The sequence below is a fragment of the Triticum dicoccoides genome, chromosome 5B (assembly GCF_002162155.2).
Source record: "Triticum dicoccoides isolate Atlit2015 ecotype Zavitan chromosome 5B, WEW_v2.0, whole genome shotgun sequence".
Classification (NCBI taxonomy): Eukaryota; Viridiplantae; Streptophyta; class Magnoliopsida; order Poales; family Poaceae; genus Triticum; species Triticum dicoccoides.
The window spans coordinates 75,685,132-75,707,260 of record NC_041389.1 but is presented as its reverse complement, the minus strand read 5'-3'; the positions used below and the strand labels follow the sequence as shown (position 1 = coordinate 75,707,260).

The window sequence follows — 22,129 nt, the reverse complement described above, 5'->3', positions numbered from 1 at the left end:
TCCCAGGGCCGGCACCCCCTGTGTCTTGGCGCCTCCCTCCCCCTGCTACACCTCTTCCTCCTCCCACAGTAGCTTGGCGAAGCCCTGCCGGAGTTCTGCTGCATCCACCACCACGCCGTCGTGCTGCTGGATCATCATCAACCTCTCCTTCCCCCTTGCTGGATCAAGATGGAGGAGACGTCACACTGACCGTACGTGTGTTGAACGCGGAGGTGCCGTCCGTTCGGCGCTAGGATCTCCGGTGATAGGATCACAACGAGAACGACTACTTCAACCCCGTTCTTTTGAACGCTTCCGCTCGCGATCTACAAAGTGGTATGTAGATGCATCTCTCCTTTCACTCGTTTCTTAGATGAACTCATAGATGGATCTTGCTGAAGCCGTAGAAAAAATTTTAATTTTCTGCAACGTTCCCCAACAGTGGCATCATGAGCTAGGTCTATGCATAGTTCTCTATTGCACGAGTAGAACACAATTTTGTTGTGGGCGTAGATCTTGTCAACTTGCTTGCCGCTACTAGTCTTATTTTGCTCCAACGGTATTGTGGGATGAAGCGGCCCGGACCAACCTTACACGTACGCTTACGTGAGACCGGTTCCACCGACTGACATGCACTAGTTGCATAAGGTGGCTGGCGGGTGTCTGTCTCTCCCACTTTAGTTGGAGCGGATTCGACGAAAAGGGTCCTTATGAAGGGTAAATAGAAGTTGACAAATCACGTTGTGGCTTTAACGTAGGTAAGAAAATGTTCTTGCTAGATCACCTATAGAAGCCACGTAAAACTTGCAACAACAATTAGAGGATGTCTAACTTGTTTTTGCAGCAAGTGTCTTGTGATGTGATATGGCCAAAAGTTGTGATGAATGATGAATGATATATTGTGATGTATGAGATCATGTTCTTGTAATAGGAATCATGACTTGCATGTCGATGAGTATGACAACCGGCAGGAGCCATAGGAGTTGTCTTTATTTTTTGTATGACCTGCGTGTCATTGAAGAACGCCATGTAACTTACTTTACTTTATTGCTAAATGTGTTAGCCATAGAAGTAGAAGTAGTCGTTGGCGTGACAACTTCATGAAGACACGATGATGGAGATCATGGTGTCATGCCGGTGACAAAGATGATCATGGAGCCCCGAAGATGGAGATCAAAGGAGCTATATGATATTGGCCATATCATGTCACTACTATATAATTGCATGTGATGTTTATTATGTTTATGCATCTTGTTTACTTAGAACGACGGTAGTAAATAAGATGATCCCTTACAACAATTTCAAGAAGTGTTCTCCCCTAACTGTGCACCGTTGCTAAAGTTCATAGTTTCGAAGCACCACGTGATGATCGGGTGTGATAGATTCTTACGTTCACATACAACGGGTGTAAGACAGTTTTACACATGCAAAACACTTAGGGTTAACTTGACGAGCCTAGCATGTACAGACATGGCCTTGGAACACAGAGACCGAAAGGTCGAACACGAGTCGTATAGAAGATACGATCAACATGGAGATGTTCACCGACGATGACTAGTCCGTCTCACGTGATGATCGGACACGGCTAGTCGACTCGGATCGTGTAACACTTAGATGACTAGAGGGATGTCTAATCTGAGCGGGACTTCATTGTAATAATTTGATTAGATGAACTTAATTATCATGAACTTAGTCTAAAACCTTTACAAATATGTCTTGTAGATCAAATGACCAACGCTCATGTCAACATGAACTTCAACGCGTTCCTAGAGAAAACCAAGCTGAAAGATGATGGCAGCAACTATACGGACTGGGTCCGGAACCTGAGGATCATCCTCATAGCTGCCAGGAAACAATATGTCCTAGAAGGACCGCTAGGTGATGCACCCGTTCCAGAGAACCAAGACGTTATGAATGCTTGGCAGTCTCGTGCTGATGATTACTCCCTCGTTCAGTGCGGCATGCTTTACAGCTTAGAACCGGGGCTCCAAAAGCGTTTTGAGCAACACGGAGCATATGAGATGTTCGAGGAGCTGAAACTAGTTTTCCAAGCTCATGCCCGGGTCGAGAGATATGAAGTCTCTGACAAGTTCTATAGTTGTAAGATGGAGGAAAATAGTTCTGTCAGTGAGCACATACTCAAAATGTCTGGGTTGCACAACCGCCTGTCCCAGCTGGACATTAACCTCCCGGACGAGGCGGTCATTGACAGAATCCTTCAGTCGCTCCCACCAAGCTACAAGAGCTTTGTGATGAACTACAATATGCAGGGGATGGTGAAGACCATTCCTGAAGTATTCTCAATGCTGAAGTCAGCAGAGGTAGAAATCAAGAAGGAACATCAAGTGTTGATGGTCAATAAAACCACTAAGTTCAAGAAGGGCAAGGGCAAGAAGAACTTCAAGAAAGACGGCAAGGATGTTTCCGCGCCCGGTAAGCCAGTTGCCGGGAAGAAGTCAAAGAATGGACCCAAGCCTGAGACTGAGTGCTTTTATTGCAAAGGGAAGGGTCACTGGAAGCGGAACTGCCCCAAATACTTAGCGGACAAGAAGGCCGGCAACACCAAAGGTATATTTGATATATATGTAATTGATGTGTACCTTACCAGTACTCGTAGTAACTCCTGGGTATTTGATACCGGTGCCGTTGCTCATATTTGTAACTAACAGCAGGAGCTGCGGAATAAGCGGAGACTGGCGAAGGACGAGGTGACGATGCACGTCGGGAATGGTTCCAAGGTCGATGTGATCGCCGTCGGCACGCTACCTCTACATTTACCTACGGGATTAGTTTTAAACCTTAATAATTGTTATTTGGTGCCAAGTTTGAGCATGAACATTGTATCTGGATCTCGTTTGATACGAGATGGCTACTCATTTAAATCCGAGAATAATGGTTGTTCTATTTATATGAGAGATATGTTTTATGGTCATGCCCCGATGGTTAATGGTTTATTCTTAATGAATCTCGAGCGTAATGTTACACATATTCATAGTGTGAATACCAAAAGATGTAAAGTTGATAACGATAGTCCCACATACTTGTGGCACTGCCGCCTTGGTCACATTGGTGTCAAGCGCATGAAGAAGCTCCATGCTGATGGACTTTTAGAGTCTCTCGATTATGAATCGTTTGACACATGCGAACCATGCCTAATGGGCAAAATGACCAAGACTCCATTCTCCGGAACAATGGAGCGAGCAACCAACTTGTTGGAAATCATACATACCGATGTGTGCGGTCCAATGAGCGTTGAAGCTCGCGGAGGATATCGTTATGTTCTCACTCTCACCGATGACTTGAGTAGATATGGGTATGTCTACTTGATGAAACACAAGTCTGAGACCTTTGAAAAGTTCAAGGAATTTCAGAACGAGGTAGAGAATCAACGTGACCGAAAGATAAAGTTCCTACGATCAGATCATGGAGGAGAATATTTAAGTCACGAATTTGGTACGCACTTAAGGAAATGTGGAATCGTTTCACAACTCACGCTGCCTGGAACACCTCAACGTAACGGTGTGTCCGAACATCGTAATCACACTCTATTGGATATGGTGCGGTCTATGATGTCTCTTACCGATTTACCGCTATCATTTTAGGGATACGCTCTAGAGACAGCTACATTCACTTTAAATAGGGCACCGTCTAAATCCGTTGAGACGACACTGTATGAATTATGGTTTGGGAAGAAACCTAAGCTGTCGTTTCTAAAAGTTTGGGGATGCGATGCTTATGTCAAGAAACTTCAACCTGAAAAGCTCGAATCCAAGTCGGAAAAATGCGTCTTCATAGGATACCCTAAGGAAACCATTGGGTATACCTTCTACTTAAGATCCGAGGGCAAGATCTTTGTTGCCAAGAACGCATCCTTTCTGGAAAAAGAGTTTCTCTCGAAAGAAGTAAGTGGGAGGAAAGTAGAACTCGATGAAGTACTACCTCTCGAACAGGAAAGTAGTGCAGCTCAGGAAAATGTTCCTGTGATACCTACACCAACTGAAGAGGAAAATAATGATGATGATCAAGGTACTTTGGATCAAGTTGCTACTAAACTTCGTAGGTCCACAAGGACACGTTCCGCACCAGAGTGGTACGGCAACCCTGTCCTGGAAATCATGTTGTTAGACAACGGTGAACCTTCGAACTATGAAGAAGCGATGGCGGGCCCAGATTCCAACAAATGGCTTGAAGCCATGAAATCTGAGATAGAATCCATGTATGAAAACAAAGTATGGACTTTGACAGACTTGCCCGATGATCGGCGAGCGATAGAAAACAAGTGGATCTTTAAGAAGAAGACGGACGCGGATGGTAATGTTACCATCTATAAAGCTCGACTTGTCACTAAGGGTTATCGACAAGTTCAAGGGATTGACTACGATGAGACATTCTCTCCCGTAGCAAAGCTAAAGTCCGTCCGAATCATGTTAGCAATTGCCGCATACTATGATTATGAGATATGGCAGATGGACGTCAAAACGGCATTCCTTAACGGACATCTTAAGGAAGAGCGGTATATGATGCAGCCGGAAGGTTTTGTCGACCCTAAGAATGCTAACAAAGTATGCAAGCTCCAGCGATCCATTTATGGGCTGGTGCAAGCATCTCGGAGTTGGAACATTCGCTTTGATGAGATGATCAAAGCGTTTGGGTTTATGCAGACTTATGGAGAAGCCTGCGTTTACAAGAAAGTGAGTGGGAGCTCTGTAGCATTTCTCATATTATATGTAGATGACATACTCTTGATGGGAAATGATATAGAACTTTTGGACAGCATTAAGGCCTACTTGAATAAGTGTTTTTCAATGAAGGACCTTGGAGAAGCTGCTTACATATTAGGCATCAAGATCTATAGGGATAGATCGAGACGCCTCATAGGTCTTTCACAAAGCACATACCTTGATAAGATTTTGAAGAAGTTCAAAATGGATCAGTCCAAGAAAGGGTCCTTGCCTGTATTGCAAGGTGTGAGATTGAGCTCGGCTCAATGCCCGACCACGGCAAAAGATAAAGAAGAGATGAGTGTCATCCCCTATGCTTCAGCCATAGGATCTATTATGTATGCCATGCTGTGTACCAGACCTGATGTAAACCTTGCCGTAAGTTTGGTAGGAAGGTACCAAAGTAATCCCGGCAAGGAACACTGGACAGCGGTCAAGAATATCCTGAAGTACCTGAAAAGGACAAAGGACATGTTTCTCATTTATGGAGGTGACAAAGAGCTCGTCGTAAAGGGTTACGTCGACGCTAGCTTCGACACAGATCTGGATGACTCTAAGTCACAAACCGGATACGTGTATATGTTGAATGGTGGAGCAGTAAGCTGGTGCAGCTGCAAGCAGAGCGTCGTGGCGGGATCTACATGTGAAGCGGAGTACATGGCAGCCTCGGAGGCAGCGCATGAAGCAATTTGGGTGAAGGAGTTCATCACCGACCTAGGAGTCATACCCAATGCGTCGGGGCCGATCAAACTCTTCTGTGACAACACTGGAGCTATTGCACTTGCCAAGGAGCCCAGGTTTCACAAGAAGACCAGGCACATCAAGCATCGCTTCAACTCCATCCGTGAAAATGTTCAAGATGGAGACATAGATATTTGCAAAGTACATATGGATCTGAATGTCGCAGATCCGTTGACTAAACCTCTCTCGCGAGCAAAACATGATCAACACCAGAACTCTATGGGTGTTCGATTCATCACAAAGTAACTAGATTATTGACTCTAGTGCAAGTGGGAGACTGTTGGAAATATGCCCTAGAGGTAATAATAATAATAAAAGATTATTATTATATTTCCTTATTCATGATAATTGTCTTTATTCATGCTATAATTGTATTATCCGGAGATCGTAATACACGTGTGAATACATAGACCATAATATGTCCCTAGTAAGCCTCTAGTTGACTAGCTCGTTGATCAATAGATAGTCATGGTTTCCTAGCTATGGACATTGGATGTCGTTGATAACGGGATCACATCATTAGGAGAATGATGTGATGGACAAGACCCAATCCTAAGCATAGCACAAGATCGTGTAGTTCGTTTGCTAGAGCTTTTCCAATGTCAAGTATCTTTTCCTTAGACCATGAGATCGTGTAACTCCAAGATACCGTAGGAGTGCTTTGGGTGTACCAAACGTCACAACATAACTGGGTGACTATAAAGGTGCACTACAGGTATCTCTGAAAGTGTCTATTGGGTTGACACGGATCGAGATTGGGATTTGTCACTCCGTATGACGGAGAGGTATCTCTGGGCCCACTCGGTAATGCATCATCATAATGAGCTCAAAGTGACCAATTGTTTGGTCACGGGATCATGCATTACGGTACGAGCAAAGTGACTTGCCGGTAACGAGACTGAACGAGGTATTGGGATACCGACGATCGAGTCTCGGGCAAGTAACGTATCGATTGACAAAGGGAATTGAATACGGGGTTGTTTGAATCCTCGACATCGTGGTTCATCCGATGAGATCATCGAGGAGAATGTGGGAGCCAACATGGGTATCCAGATCCCGCTGTTGGCTATTGCCCGAGAACCGTCTCGGCCATGTCTACGTGTCTCCCGAACCCGTAGGGTCTACACACTTAAGGTTCGGTGACGCTAGGGTTGTATGAATATGAGTATGCAGCAAACCGAATGTTGTTCGGAGTCCCGGATAAGATCCCGGACGTCACGAGGAGTTTCGGAATGGTCCGGAGGTAAAGAATCATATATAGGAAGTGCTGTTTCGGCCATCGGGAAAGTTTCGAGGTCACCCAGTATTGTACCGGGACCACCGGAAGTGTCCCGGGGGTCCACCGGGTGGGGCCACCCATCCCGGAGGGCCCCATGGGCTGAAGTGGGGAGGGGAATCAGCCCATAGTGGGCTGGTGCGCCCCCCCCCCTTGGTCCTCCCTGCGCCTAGGGTTGAAAACCCTAGGGGGAGGCGCACCACTTGCCTTGGGGGGTACTCCAACCCCCCTGGCCGCCGCCCCCCTTGGGAGATTGCATCTCCCAGGGCCGGCGCCCCCCCTGGGGGCCTATATAAAGGAGGGCAAGGGGGAGGGCAGCCGCACCCTGTGTGTTGGCGCCTCCCTCCCCCTGCTACACCTCTTCCTCCTCCCAAAGTAGCTTGTCGAAGCCCTGCCGGAGTTCTGCTGCATCCACCACCACGCCGTCGTGCTGCTGGATCATCATCAACCTCTCCTTCCCCCTTGCTGGATCAAGATGGAGGAGACGTCACACTGACTGTACGTGTGTTGAACGCGGAGGTGCCGTCCGTTCGGCGCTAGGATCTCCGGTGATAGGATCACGACGAGAACGACTACTTCAACCCCGTTCTTTTGAACGCTTCCGCTCGCGATCTACAAAGTGGTATGTAGATGCATCTCTCCTTTCACTCGTTGCTTAGATGAACTCATAGATGGATCTTGGTGAAACCGTAGAAAAAAATTTAATTTTCTGCAACGTTCCCCAACACCTTTATAGCCACCCAGTTACGTTCTGACATTTGGTACACCCAAAGCACTCCTACAGTATCCAGGAGTTGCACGATCTCATGGTCTAAGGAAATGATACTTGACATTAGAAAAGCTCTAACAAACAAACTACACGATCTTGTGCTATGCTTAGGATTGGGTCTTGTCCATCACATCATTCTCCCAATGATGTGATCCCGTTATCAATGACATCCAGTGTCCATGGTCAGGAAACTGTAACCATCCATTGATCAACGAGCTAGTCAACTAGAGGCTCACTAGGAACATGTTGTGGTCTATGTATTCACACATGTATTACGATTTCCGGATAACACAATTATAGCATGAACAATAGACAATTATCATGAACAAGAAATATAATAATAACCATTTTATTATTGCCTCTAGGGCATATTTCCAACACATGGTAAGTGTGAGAGTACGATCCGTAACCAAGTAGGAAACCTTCATGTGTTTTAGGAGCAAATTTTGAACAGTGATGCTTATCAAGAATGTAACATTTTGAGCCGAATACTCGAAAGTATCCAACTTGTCGCTTGTTACCGGTGAGTAGCTCGTACGTTGTTTTAAGAAGAAGCTTGTGAATATAAAGTTGATTTGTAGCATGACAAGCCGTCTCAACCGCTTTCGCCCAAAAATGCTTTGGCATTTTGTATTCATCTAGCATCGTTCTTGCCATCTCGATAAGGGAACGATTCTTCCTTTCAAGAACTCCATTTTGTTGAGGTGTGTACGTAGCCAAGAGCTCATGTGAGATTCTTTCCGTCAAGAAATGTATCCACATTGGCGTTCTTGAACTCCGTTCCGTTGTCGCTCCGAAACTTCTTGATCTTCACATCAAATTGATTTTGGGCCTTCCTAGCGAAGTTCTTAAAGATCTTTTGTACCTACGATTTGTCATCAGAAAGAACACACACGTAAATCTGGAAAAATCATCAACAATGACCAAACCAAAAGAGTTACCTCCAAGCCTCTTGTAAGCATTGGGACCGAAGAGATCCATATGGAGTAGCTCAAGTGGTCTCCTCATGGTCATGATATTCTTCACGGGGGGCACGTTTGGTTGCCCGCACCGATTTTGGCACGTTTGCATAGACTTCTTAGATGGGCCTGGCTGAGGAAAAACAACCTATAAACCACCAACTACACATTGTTTGGTTGTGTGCATATAGGTTAGCTGCATAAGGGAACTAATTTTGACTCGCTGTTTGGTTGGCCGCATAGCATTAGGCGCACATAGGACATGTTTGGTTGCCACCTGCATTAGGTGTTGTCACCACTTCTCACTAGTGGTGACCTTACCACACACGATCTTAACAGTTTCACTCATAGCTATGAAACAAATTATGGTTCATCCTAGCTACTATCAAATGGCAGTACCCATTATTAAGAGCCAAAAGGCTCAATGGGGAAAGTTCATCATCGCTCCTCTTCCTCTTCCTCTTACCTCTATTGTTGTTCCTCTTCGTCTTCCTCTTCTGTTGTTGTTCTTGCTCTTCTTCTTCTTCTTCAGATCCTTGTCTGACCTCTGTTATCCCACATTGCCTTTGCCCACTCCAGCCTTTTGTTCTTCCAGGCTTTTTTGTCAAATGCCTCAACACAATATGGCCACCGAGGTCAAGATCATCAGGCGTCACATCTTCCTCCTCAGGCACCAGTTCATCACAACCCCATTGCAGGATCCAGTTATGCAGAATGCAACATGCAAGAACAAGCTTAACCTCGGTAGGGTAAGTGTGGATTGGCTTCTGATCTTGGATCTTGAACCTATTCTTCAGAGCTCCAAATACCCTCTCAACCGTTACTCTAAGGCTGGAGTGTCTGGGATTGAACAGTTCCTGTGGAGTCCTAGGGTAGTTCCTACTAGAGAACTCATTCAGATGATACCTGGTCTTCCTGAAGGGTGGAAGAACACCTGGCCGACATGAATAGTCAACATATCCTAGGTAGAACTTGCCATCATGAATGTTGATGCCATCAGGATGACTCATGTTGTCACTGAGTATGTTAGCATCATGTGCTGACCCTTCCCAGCCAGCCAGCACATAGGTGAATTTCAGACCGAAGTCAACAACAGCAAGCACATTTTGGCTTGTTTAGTGGTCCTCCCCATGTATGTTGTAGCTTGTGACCTCGGCACTGTGGCAATGGCATGAGTACCATTTATTGCCTCAATGCAATCCTGAAATGGCAATACAAGATTGTGTTAGTGCTCACCTTGAACAATCCAAGCATATCAAGCAAGGGACTACATACTGCAGTGCTCACCTTGAAGTATGGATACCATCTTGGGATAGTGCAAATCTTGGTAGGAGTCCGACCAGTTGGTGACTTGATCATCTCTCCTCTGAGCTCCCCAACAGCATACAACACTTGCTTCAAATATCTTGAGATGGTCTCCATTGATCTCCTGGCTGTGTTGTGGATAACCCTGAACCTCTGGTTATGGCCAACAACATGAAGGAACATGGCGACTTGCTCTTCCACACTGGTGTGGATGCTATCTTCTAGCAGCCCCCTGGTCCTGAAGGTATGCGCAAGTCTGGCAAATGGCGCTCTTTTCATTCTAAGCATCCACATAGCCTCTGTGTCGTTGCAGTTGTATATGTAGTTCGGATTGGCGGTCCTCTCCTACTCCAACATAAGCAGCGTATATAATGACAGGTCTGTCACCACGACGAACAACTCTCTTGTGCATGAATATGACCCATGCCTGAATAACAGCTATCAGTGCTCCTGCCTGAACTACTAGCCGCATCCGTGCGTCCATAACCTAGTCCACATTGAGGGTGCGTTGAGCAATGGGGAAATCGATCCTACACCTTGCCTAACGGCCTAACAACGTACCTAACATAGGGAAGAGGGGGTGTTGCTTACCAGCATCGGAGACGAGGACGACGAAGGGAGGGGGCATGGCTGAGTCAATGATGACCAGACGGTGGCCAAATGGAAGAGCAACAACAGCTTCTACTGCCGGATCTGCCGCTGCTTGCACAAATCTGAGTCGCCGCCGCCGGTAGTGATGAGGCTAGAGGAAGTGGTTGTCCTAGAGGTAGCGATGACCAAGTAGATGTAGGGGGGGTGAGCCTAGATTTGGTGTCGTGGGCGCCCGATTTCCATCTCCCGCCATTCCCACTCACTTTCACCCTGCCCCCCGCCCCCTTCGCGTGCGAGCTTGCGCCGTCCTCAACTCGACTCGCTAAAAACTGCCGATTCAGCAGTTTCTAGCAAGCCAGGCTGAGGCTGCTTTAAGCTTCATGCAGTTGTGAGCCAACCCACTGCGTTCGCAACCAAACGCACATTTCGTGGCCCAGTTGGTTGCGATTTTGTGGGCAACCAAACGCGCCCGGGATGACTTCCTTCAACTTGTTTTCCTACTTGGCAAGCGCTACAAAGTCTATCCTTATCAAAGATAATATTTTTCACACCAAAGATATGATCTCCTTTAACAAAGTTTATCAAAATTTCACATGTTTAATATGGTTCGCTGCGGGAAGTTGTGGGGCCAGCCGTTTAATTGATTCCTACCTCGTGATGCCACGATGGTGCCGTAAGTGTAGAGCGTATAAAAGTGTAGCATAATTGTTGTTGAAGTTAGCACTAACCATGGCTAACGAAAGCCCTAAACCCTAGTTAACAACTAAACGATTGCACAATTGCACAGCCAGCCAACTCAGCCCTATAAATAGCCAACACCACCACCAAATGCTACGTACACGGTGGCATCTCTGAGACTCTGACCTTGAGGAGCTGAGGTGTTTATGGATTTCTAGCTAGCAGCACGTAGGGACGAGCGTCGTCATTGGTCGTACGCACTAGCCATGAACGGCAAGAGCAAGAAGAGCAAGGGCACGCCATTGCTGGGCAAGTACGAGCTCGGGCGACTGCTCGGCCGCGGCACGTTCGCCAAGGTGTACTTCGCGCACCCGGTCACTGGCGGTGAGCCAGTGGCAGTGAAGGTGATCGACAAGGCGGAGGTGATGGGCATGGAGGGCATGGCGCCTCGCGTGCTCCGGGAGGTGGTGGCCATGCGCCGGCTTCGCCACCCGGGCGTGCTCCGCCTCCACGAGGTGCTCGCCACGCGCTCCAGGATCTATCTCGTCATGGAGCTAGCCCCCCGTGGCGACCTCCAGTCCATGCTCGCCGCTCTACCAAACCGCCGCTTTTCGGAGAAGGCCGCGCGGCGCGTGTTCGTCCAGCTCACGGCGGCGCTTGCCCACTGCCACGCGCGCGGTGTGACGCACCGCGACGTCAAGCCGCAAAACGTCCTCCTCGACAGCGCCGGCAACCTTAAGGTGTCCGACTTCGGCCTATCGGCGCTCCCAGACACGCTTCGGGACGACGGCCGCCTCCACACCGCCTGCGGCACGCCGGCCTATGCCGCGCCGGAGGTGCTCCGCCACACATCATACGACGGCGCCAAGGCCGACGCGTGGTCCTGTGGCGTCATGCTCTTCGTCCTCCTCGCCGGACGCCTGCCCTTCGACGACGCGAACATCCCCGATATGTGCCGAAAGGCGCACCGCCGTGACTACGAGGTCCCGCCGTGGGTGTCCCCGCCGGCGCGCCGCCTGGTGCACCGCCTGCTCGACCCGAACCCGGCGACCCGCGTCTCCGTGGAGGCTCTGGCGGCGACGCACCCATGGTTCGTCAAGCGCTCCCTCAGCCTCGACTCGCAGCTCGACGGCCTCCTCGACGGCCAGCCAGAGCGCGCGCTGGCGTTCCGGGCGCCGGCGGTGAACGCATTCGACATCATATCCATGTCGCAAGGGCTCGACCTGTCCGGGCTGTTCGGCGGGAGCAAGAGCAGGGAGAAGCGGTTCATGACGACAGCGTCGCCGGAGCAGACGCTGGAGCAGCTCAGCCGGGCGAGCGGGAAGCTCGGGTACGTCGTGGTGGGGAAGAAAGGAGTGGGGTGCCAGCGCCGTCCTCCAGGGAGGCCGGCAATATCAGTGGGGATTTCGGAGCTGGTGCCGCCACTAATGCTCGTCGAGATGCGGCTGGAGATGGACGACGGCGACGGCGAGGTTCAAGTGTTTGGTTGGGATCAGTTGAGGGTGGAGCTAGGGGATGTAGTAAGGGCTTGGCATAGCTGTGAAGATTTGCAACAAGTTCAGTAAACTTTCTTATTCAGAACTAGTTATTTTGCAGCTTAGCTAGTTAATGGAGGTGTAAAAAGGTACTTTGCTCTAAAATGTCAATATGTGTGAATCTAGCTTGTTTGTTTCTTTTACTTGTTTTCTGTTTTGAATATTACACTGTACACTGCTATATGTAAGTTCCATGTGTATACAAGAAAAGATAGGGTAAGTTTTATGGGCAACGATCTGAATGTGTTGAGGAAGTAATGATGGTACAAAAGATTGAAGAAAATGAAACAAAGTTCTGTGTATGTTCAGCTCTGTAAGCAGCACACTCTAGATCAATGAGAAATTAGCCCATAATAACAGACGAGTAATCAGAATTTAGCCCATAATTATGTCTTGATATACTACTATGCATTTTGCGTATCAGTTAATTGGAAGGCAACTGAACAAGTTTCAAAAAATGGATGGCATGCTGCTCAACAAAATTCTGGTAAATAGTAGGAGTACGTAACTCTAAAAATAATACTGCTATTATACAGTTTATACTTCATGTATATGCAATACCCCATTTTTGTTTAGTGAAAGGCACAATATCACAAACTAATAAAATACTTGCAAAAATAAGTTTCTACTGTAATTAACAATACCGCAGTCAAAATCAGGCATTTCTAATTACGCTGATTAGACAGCCTCTTAATCATTTGACAACACTGACAGCACTCGCGGGGCGGTTTAGCCGCTGCCCCTGAATAATCAGCACACTCTGAGCGTTTTTCACAACACCAAGAGACATCTATTTATGGTATCTGAATTGTTATGCTATCATGTATACAATTTGACAAATGAGTGAATGTACAATGATACACGCACCTTTTGCTTTTATTAGTGCTATCAAGATAACGAAACTGTAGTAACAGACAGACACAGAAGCAGTGACATGTTTGGCTCACCTGTGGCCGGCCTGCTAGCACAGATCCGTCGAACCAGGGCTCCTGTCTGCTCCGTTATGTTCATTGCATAGCAAACTAGTTGCCATTTTTTAGCCCAACAACTCAACCTCTATCTCTCTATCCCATTAATTTCCAAGAAAAGAATTCTTGAATTTGAATGAGATAAGTGCGCGGAGAAAAAAAATACATGCTGAGAAGTAGAGTGTCCCTATCAATGTCTCTGGGGGCTTCATTTCTGGTGAATTAACTTTCTGAAGGATATGTTATCCTGAATAAAGTGAGAGGGAGGCCTGCATCCATGGCGACCGTTGGTTGTTTCCCAGGACTATGAACAGTTGCCAGGTCTCTCGGCATCGTCGATTCGCCATGATATGTTCGGAGAGAATGCGACCATAGATAGATACAGGTACGGAGTAGATGTCAGTAGCATCAACTCTCAATCAAGTGAAGGTATAAGATAGCTAGAAACAACCTGCCGCATCAACTGATAAAGAGGCCTTGTTGGAAGATATTTGTGCACACTCTGTGAAGCAACAGGTGATTGATTGGTTCCTTGGTTTGCAGCTAGCTATCAGTGGGAGCTATTTTCTTCAGAGCAGCAATGCAGGTTTCTCTTGTAAGAGCATAGACACCACAGAAAATTATCTCAGGGTTTTCCCCCTTTTTTGACATAATAGAAAGATTATCCTCCCGGTCTCTACATCGTGTGATGCAACAATGTCAGAGCCAATTCGCCGACGAAGAAAAGATAACCATATTTGGTGTCACTAGTCATGTCAGAGTGCAGATCACCTGATCACCTGCTCCCCTGAATGAAGTTCAACCCATTGAACTCTGCTTCTCACTGAAATTTCTGCGTTGTTCCTGTTACTTCTCTAGGAAGCACTCTGCTTTCCTACGCTTTTGTATCAGTCACTATGTTGCTTCGCTTTGTTCAATGGGGGCAGGGGAACCACTTTACATCTAAAAAATGGTGCTGCAACCTGCAAATTGCCAAAGCTGTTACTCTCAGGAGATGCAATTTGCCAGTTCTTTGTGCAAAACTAATGTGACCTGACCTGGACATGAGGGAATGGAACAACCAGTAGTGACAAACGAGGTGGCTCAGAAATTCAGCTCACCTCGTCATTGGTTCAAGAATCAAGACACTCACACACACATGCGTACAAGATGCTTACCTTTTGTGCGAACTAAGTTGGCTATCCATTGTAACCTCGCCCGGTAAAGCGGTGAAAAGGAAATCAGTATTTGACTGCACCTGTCTGGTCACAATACAGGAGGAGGAGAACTGTAAGCAAAGTAAACAACGTGCGAGAAATATGCAAGACAAGAAGTGCTGGTCTGAATCAGCACAATCTTTTTGGGCAAGATATGTAGCACGCTGGAATCAAGCAATCGTGCGATGCAATCAAAGCTTAAAACAGACCAAGCGCATACCCTTAATCTGCAGATAAGTTAGGTGATATTACCTTTTGGGTGTAAATCCTCTCCTCCATGAGTACCCTCTCTTTTTCTACACAGATGACACTCATTAAAATCTGACAATTCAGTTTTGTATGAATGTGTATGTAGTGTTAGCATTTTGATCCAATCAGGAGCCTCTTTCAGTAAGATCTGTGATGCAAAGGACTATGGATGGATAAGCATGTAAATATACATATCAAGTCCCTAGACATAGCAACAAGGAGTTCTGCCCAAGATCAAGGCAACATGTTTTATCCAAAATACGGTGCGCTTTGCTACCATTATCTCTTCAATTAACTAGTCTATCCACTTGGTCATCCTCCTAACTTTCCATTGGAAGTACAGAAGAATAAGTTATCCCCCATATGCTCCAAAAAGTGCAAAGACAACTTGTCAAAGTCACAGAAGAACAGTCTCACACATCATGGTTCTCATGGGATATTTAGCGAAACAAGCTTTATGTCAATGTTAAAAAGAGATGCTATTTTACGCCATCTTCTGTATATCCTGCCTAGATCAGTTTACCATCTGTTTAGGATGGTCGTACGAGAGAATGGACTCATTGACGCGGGCTATGACCATTAGCCATTCATCCCCGTTTTCAGAGAAGAATTTCAGGAAAGAACATTGAGAAAGGGAAACAAAATTCTCTTGTCCATGCGCTGCGGTGTTTCTTGCGCGATAGCTGGAAACGTCTTAGCCTGTTGGGGCCGACGGGTTCGTGTTTATATGGAGTTGGGGCGCACCTCCCAACCATAGCGCATACATTGTTCAGATTACAAAAGAGAGAGAGATATTCAAGGAAGAGATAGAACTTGGAGAAGAAGGAAAATAATCTATCTCTATCTATCTATCCTAACTACCTCATGCGCCGGGTGGTGCAACCACATTATGTTTAACACCCTCCCGTAATCACAGCTTCATTAAGTTGAGATTATGCTTGAATTCTTCAAAACTTCTTGAGGGCAAAGGCTTTGTAAATCCATCTGCAATCTGATACTTTGAATGCACAAATCGAATATCAAGTTGCTTTTGAGCAACTCTTTCTCTGACAAAATGAAAGTCTATCTCTATGTGCTTTGTTCTGGCATGGAACACGGGATTAGCAGAAAGATAAGTAGCTCCAAGATTGTCACACCACAGACATGGAGCTTGCTTGCTCTTTACTCCAAGCTCTTTCAACATAGATTGAACCCATATGATTTCAGCTGTAGCATTTGCTAATGCCTTGTACTCTGCCTCAGTGCTTGACCTGGATACAGTAGCCTGTTTGCGTGCACACCATGATATTAAGTTAGGTCCAAAAAAGACTGCAAAACCACCTGTTGAGCGTCTGTCATCTAGGCACCCTGCCCAGTCTGAATCAGAAAAGGCACTGACAAGAGTAGAAGATGACTTGCTGAAATTTAGACCTATATTGAGAGTATGTTTAACATATCTGACTATACGCTTGGCAGCTGTCAAGTGAACATCAGTAGGTGCATGCAAAAACTGGCAGACTTTGTTGACAGCAAAAGATAAATCTGGTCTGGTAAGAGTGAGATATTGAAGAGCTCCTATGAGACTTCTATATTTTGTGCTATCTTCCTGACTCAAAATTTTACCTTCTGCAAGAGACAATTTTTCTAAGCTGGATAATGGAGTGAGTGAGGGTTTACAACCTTGCAATCCTGCTCTTTTTACCAGATCAGCTGCATATTTTGCTTGAGAGAGATGAAGTCCATTCTGATGTTTCTTTACCTCAATCCCAAGAAAGAAGTGCAAGTCTCCAAGATCCTTTAATGCAAACTCTGCACTCAGATCCTTTAAGAGACCTCTGATTGCTTCATCAGATGAGCTAGTCACAATTATGTCATCAACATAGATGAGAACAAATATGCATGTATTGGACTTGTTATAAATAAACAATGATGTGAATGATTTAGAGGGAACAAATCCAAGTTTTTGCATCTTGTGACAAAGGCGAGAATACCATGCCCTTGGAGCTTGTTTTAGTCCATATAGAGCTTTATCAAGTTTACACACATAAGGAGTACTCTTACTTTCAAACCCAGGAGGTTGTCTCATGTACACATCCTCTTCCAGAACACCATGGAGAAACGCATTCTGTACATCAAGCTGCCTGAGACTCCATCCTCTGGAAACAACAATAGACAAAACGAGACGAATAGTGGCAGCTTTTACCACAGGACTATCTATGCCATATCGTTGCTTGAAACCTTTTGCAACGAGCCTAGCCTTATAACGGTCAATGGTTCCATCAGATCTCCTCTTGATTCTGAAAACCCACTTGCAATCAATTAAATTTTTACCTTGCTGTGGTGGAACCAGGTGCCAAGTTTTGTTTTTCTTTAGTGCCACGTATTCCTCATTCATTGCCTTCTTCCACTTATCATCACAAAGTGCTGCAGCAAGGGTTTTTGGTTCATCTGGTTCTCCTGTGGAACAAACCAAACCATATTTAGTCATATGTTTATAATCTACGGGTTGAGTTACCCCTTGTTGCAGCCGTGTACGCCGTGATGGTGGAGCCACAGAATCTGTAGCCACAGAGGATCCAGGGTGCTACGCAGGATCATCCGCAACTGATCTCGAGGCGGATCCTGTCGCTGCAGCAGCACCAGCGCCCGAGGCAGATCCTGTCGCAGCAGCGCCAGCGCCCGCCGGATCCTCCTGATCTTCTGTGGCAAATGGCTGAAGTGCGGCGTCTGAACTCGGCGCAGAGAATCCCGAGCCCCGCGCCTCTGCACGCGCGTCGGTCGGTCGGCCGCTCGTGGCGGGGCCCGCTGGGCCCGCGTCCTCCCTGGCACGTGCCAAGTCCCACCGCTTGTACGTGACAGGTTGGGCGCCGTACCGCGCGCCAGTTGGAGGAGGCCGCGTGTCGGGCGCGGGGTCGTCGTGGCGTGAGTCGGGCGCGTGAGCGCGTGTGCCTGCGCCAGCGCCTGCGGTGGCTGATCCCGAGGAGGATCCTCCCTCCTGCGCCGTTGCCGATCCCGAGGTGGATCCGATCGCCTGCGCCGCTGCTAATCCCGAGGCGAATCTGTCTCCTGCCATGGGACACATGGGATATAGCCCGAAATTTTCACCGTTTGCTTCATTTTCTTCACCGTTTTCTTCGCCGTTTTCACCAGTTGCATCAACACAGGACTCATGCATGCCATTAGATGAGTTAGCCAACAGTTGATCATCAATACTTTGTCCCCCTCGATCAAAGCTAGTGAGGTGAGGTGGCAAGAGAAGAATCTCTTCTCGAAGAAGTGCGCCGGCGTTTGGATGGAGATCAGCGAAAGGGAACTTAGTTTCATCAAAAACTAAATCACGGGATATGTAAACACGTCCAGTGGAAACATCTAGGCACTTGACTCCCTTGTGCTGAGCACTATAGCCAAGGAACACGCACTGTTTTGATCGAAACATGAGTTTGCGATTATTGTAGGGACGTAGGTTTGGCCAACATGCACACCCAAAAACACGTAGGGACTTATAGTCTGGTTTTGTGTGAAGAAGCCTTTCTACAGGAGTTTCATAGTGAATGACACGACTAGGAAGCATGTTGATGATATGAACGGCAGTGAGAAACGCTTCATCCCAAAATTTGAGAGGCATGGAAGCGCCGGCCAAAAGAGCAAGGCCAACTTCAACGATGTGTCGATGCTTGCGTTCAGCTGACCCATTTTGCTGGTGAGCGTGGGGGCATGACACATGGTGTGAGATTCCAAGTGTCTGGAAGAAGGAGTTCAACTTTTCGTACTCCCCTCCCTAGTCGGATTGGACAGCAAGGATTTTACTGTCAAACTTTCGTTCAACTAGAGCTTGAAAGTTTTTGAAAACTTGAAACACATCAGATCGTTTCTTTAAGAGATAAATCCAAGAGAATTTGCTATAGTCATTGATAAAACTAACATAGTAGTTGTGTCTACCAACAGAAGTGGGAGTAGGGCCCCAAACATCAGAAAAAATCAACTGTAATGGTTTGGTAGAGATGCTGGTAGAAATTGGGTAAGGCAACTGATGACTCTTTGCTCTCTCACATGAATCACAAATTGTTTCATTATGACGCTCACCAACAAATGGGAGTTTATTTTTCCTAAGCAACTTTTCAACTAAAGAAAAAGATGCATGTCCTAAACGATCATGCCAACGTGTGGATGACAGCTTGATAACACCACAAGCTTGTTTATTTTGTCTTCGAAACTCCGGAATCAACGGATAGAGGCCGCCAACGCATCTACCTCGATAGAGAATTGTCCTCGTTGCCTGATCCTTGATCAAAAAATAATAAGGGTGAAATTCCAAAAAGACATGATTGTCAAGGGCAATTCGATGGACAGAAAGAAGACTTTTATTAGCACTAGGAACATGCAGAATTTTCCTAAGATGAATGTTGCGATGAGGGGTACGAAATATTGAGTGACCAAAGTGACTTATACTCATACCTTCTCCGCTGGCAGTATGGATTTGATCCTTGCCGCGGTATTTTTCCTTCATGGTGACTTTCTCGAGCTCGTTGGTGATGTGGTTGGTGGTCCGCTGTCGACATACCAATTTGTGTGACGCCATAGGAGCCATCGGCCGCCGCAGCAACTTTCTCCTCATCTTGCGAGTCGTAGTCGTCCTCCTCATACTTGTACCAGCAGTCCTTCGCTGTGTGTCCAGGCTTGCCGCAGATCTGACACCGGGGAGCATCGGGACGGTTTCTGCCGCCACCACTAGTGCCGCGGCCACGGCGACCACGGCCTCCAGATTGAGGTGGCGTGGAGCCACGGTTGCCGCCGCCGAACCTGCCTTTGGTGCGAGAGGAGCCACGCGATCGGGAGCCGCCACCCCGTCCACGAGTGGCCATGTTTGCGGACGACTTGAAGCCGCCGCCGCCGGATCCTTGGAACTATGCCATGCGTTGATCGAAATTTGACAGCATGGCAAAGAGCTCATCAAGGGTTACCTGGGTCACGCGGGCGTCTAGGGCAGATACGAGGGGCTGATAGTCGGCGTCGAGCCCGTGGATGATGTAGGAGGCCAGTTCGTCGTTGGGGATCGCCTTGCCCACGGCTGCGAGCTCGTCGGCGTAGCCGCGCATGGCGGCGAAGTAGGAGGCGACGGAGAGGTTGCCCTTCTGCGCGTTGATGAGGGAGGTTCGCATGTTGTTGATGCGGCTGGCGGACTGCGAGGAAAACATGCCGGCGAGCGTCGTCCAGAGCGCGCCCGCGGTGGTGACCGTGGTCACCGTGAGCAGAACCTCGCGTGTCAGATTGTTCAGCAGGTATCCAAGAACCTGCTGATCCTCCCTGACCCAGATTGGGTGGAGAGGGTTGGGCGATGACACCTCCTTGCCTTCCTTGGTGGTGACGAGGAGTCTCGCCGGCTCCGGCTGAGTGCCGTCGACGTAGCCGAAGACACCGGCGCCACGCAGCTGGGGAATCACTTGCGTGCGCCATAGCACATAGTTTGTGCGCGTCAGCTTCTTGGTAACTTGGCCATTGAGGTTGGATTGGGACGCGCCGGAGGATGAAGACATGGCTAGGGCTAGATGGAGTTTGTTTGGAGCTTAGATGGGAAAAGGATGGCTCTGACTACCATGTGCGATAGCTGGAAACGTCTTAGCCTGTTGAGGCCGACGGGTTCGTGTTTATATGGAGTTGGGGCGCACCTCCCAACCATAGCGCATACATTGTTGAGATTACAAAAGAGAGAGAGATATTCAAGGAAGAGATAGAACTTGGAGAAGAAGGAAAATAATCTATCTCTATCTATCTATCCTAACTACCTCATGCGCCGGGTGGTGCAACCACATTATGTTTAACACACTTCTTAAGGCCCATGGGCAAACTTGGACTAAATTACACAAAACTTTGAGCATTTTGGTAATTGAAACACAGTACTGTATGCCATAATACAAATCCACTTTCAGTTTGCACACCAAAATTTACTGGGCTCTCACTGGACTTCAACATGTATACTATTGAGAAGGTAATTGAAATATAGTGATGTATGCCATAATACAAATAGACTTTCAGATTTGATTTTGTTATGTTGGTTTGGTGTGCAAACTGAAGTTATGGAACAAAAAATCATTGTATTTGTCATAAAATTATGGCATGGTCTGATTAAATAAATAGTTCCCTATATATAATGAGAGTCATGTGAGAGTTGAACAGCCCTTTCAAAATTTAGGCAGAATTCCTCAGTACCATCATAAAGTTAACCGAATGGAAAATAAAGTTTTGCTCATCATTTGACATGTCCAATACAGTTATCTGCTTATGCGTGATATTCACAAGGCTGAGAAGCAGGATCATACAACTGATGTGGTGGAGAACAAGAAGGTGTTTCTCACTTCTTAAGGCCCATGGGCCAACTTGGAGCAAATTACGCAAAACTTAGAGAATTTTGGTAATTGTAATACAGTGCTGTATGCCATAATACAAATCGACTTTCAGTTTGCACACTGTTAGACTATGTATAGCTTCTGTATTTGTGTACGTATATTGTACCTATTGTAACACACCCATTATATATATGAGATAAGCCACCCCTAGAGGGTTGTGCTGGTTCCCCCAAACTTATTGTCTTGCATGGTATCACGATAGGTTACGATCGCTTCCGCTCAAAACCCTAATACCCGCACCGCCGCCGCCGCCGTCTTCACCGCCGCGCCACCGATCGCGCCGCCACGACTGGTTCCACCGCCGCGGGACTCCTCCCGGCCTCCCTTGTGGCCCTGCTGAACCTTCCGTTGGACGCCGTCGCTGTCCCGGCCCCGCTCGGGACCCGGAGCATTGGCTCTGTCTACTCGACACCGCCGGCGCCCTCGCTCGGGCGCGACCTCGCGGTCCACACCGCGGCGACGCCGTCCGCCACCGATCCCGCGGGCGTTGTCCCGCCGCTCCTGCCGGCAGCGCCCGACACCGCCCCGATGGCGGGGTTTGCGGCGTCCGCCCCGGCCGCGGTGCTGCCTACCCCCGCACCGTCTTCGGTGACCCCAGCTGCCTCCATGGTGCTTGCACCCCAGGCAGCCTCCTCGATGGGATCGTCACTACCGCCGCCGTTTCACTTCGGTCATCTCATCACCATCAAGCTCTCCGCCGACAACTACATCTTCTGGCGTGCGCAGGTTCTCCCGCTCTTGGGGAGCCACTATCTGCTCGGCTACGTCGACGGCTCTCT

The 22,129-nt window shown here is 47.5% G+C and overlaps 1 protein-coding gene across 1 annotated transcript; it reads left to right on the top strand.

Moving 5' to 3' along the window:
* The first annotated feature begins 11,196 nt into the window (after positions 1–11,196).
* Positions 11,197–12,735, top strand: LOC119307449 (CBL-interacting protein kinase 4-like). Its single transcript, XM_037583525.1, has one exon. It carries the CDS (start codon positions 11,286–11,288, stop codon positions 12,582–12,584), a length of 1,299 nt encoding a protein of 432 aa, XP_037439422.1. The 5' UTR covers positions 11,197–11,285; the 3' UTR covers positions 12,585–12,735.
* Positions 12,736–22,129: the final 9,394 nt, after the last annotated feature.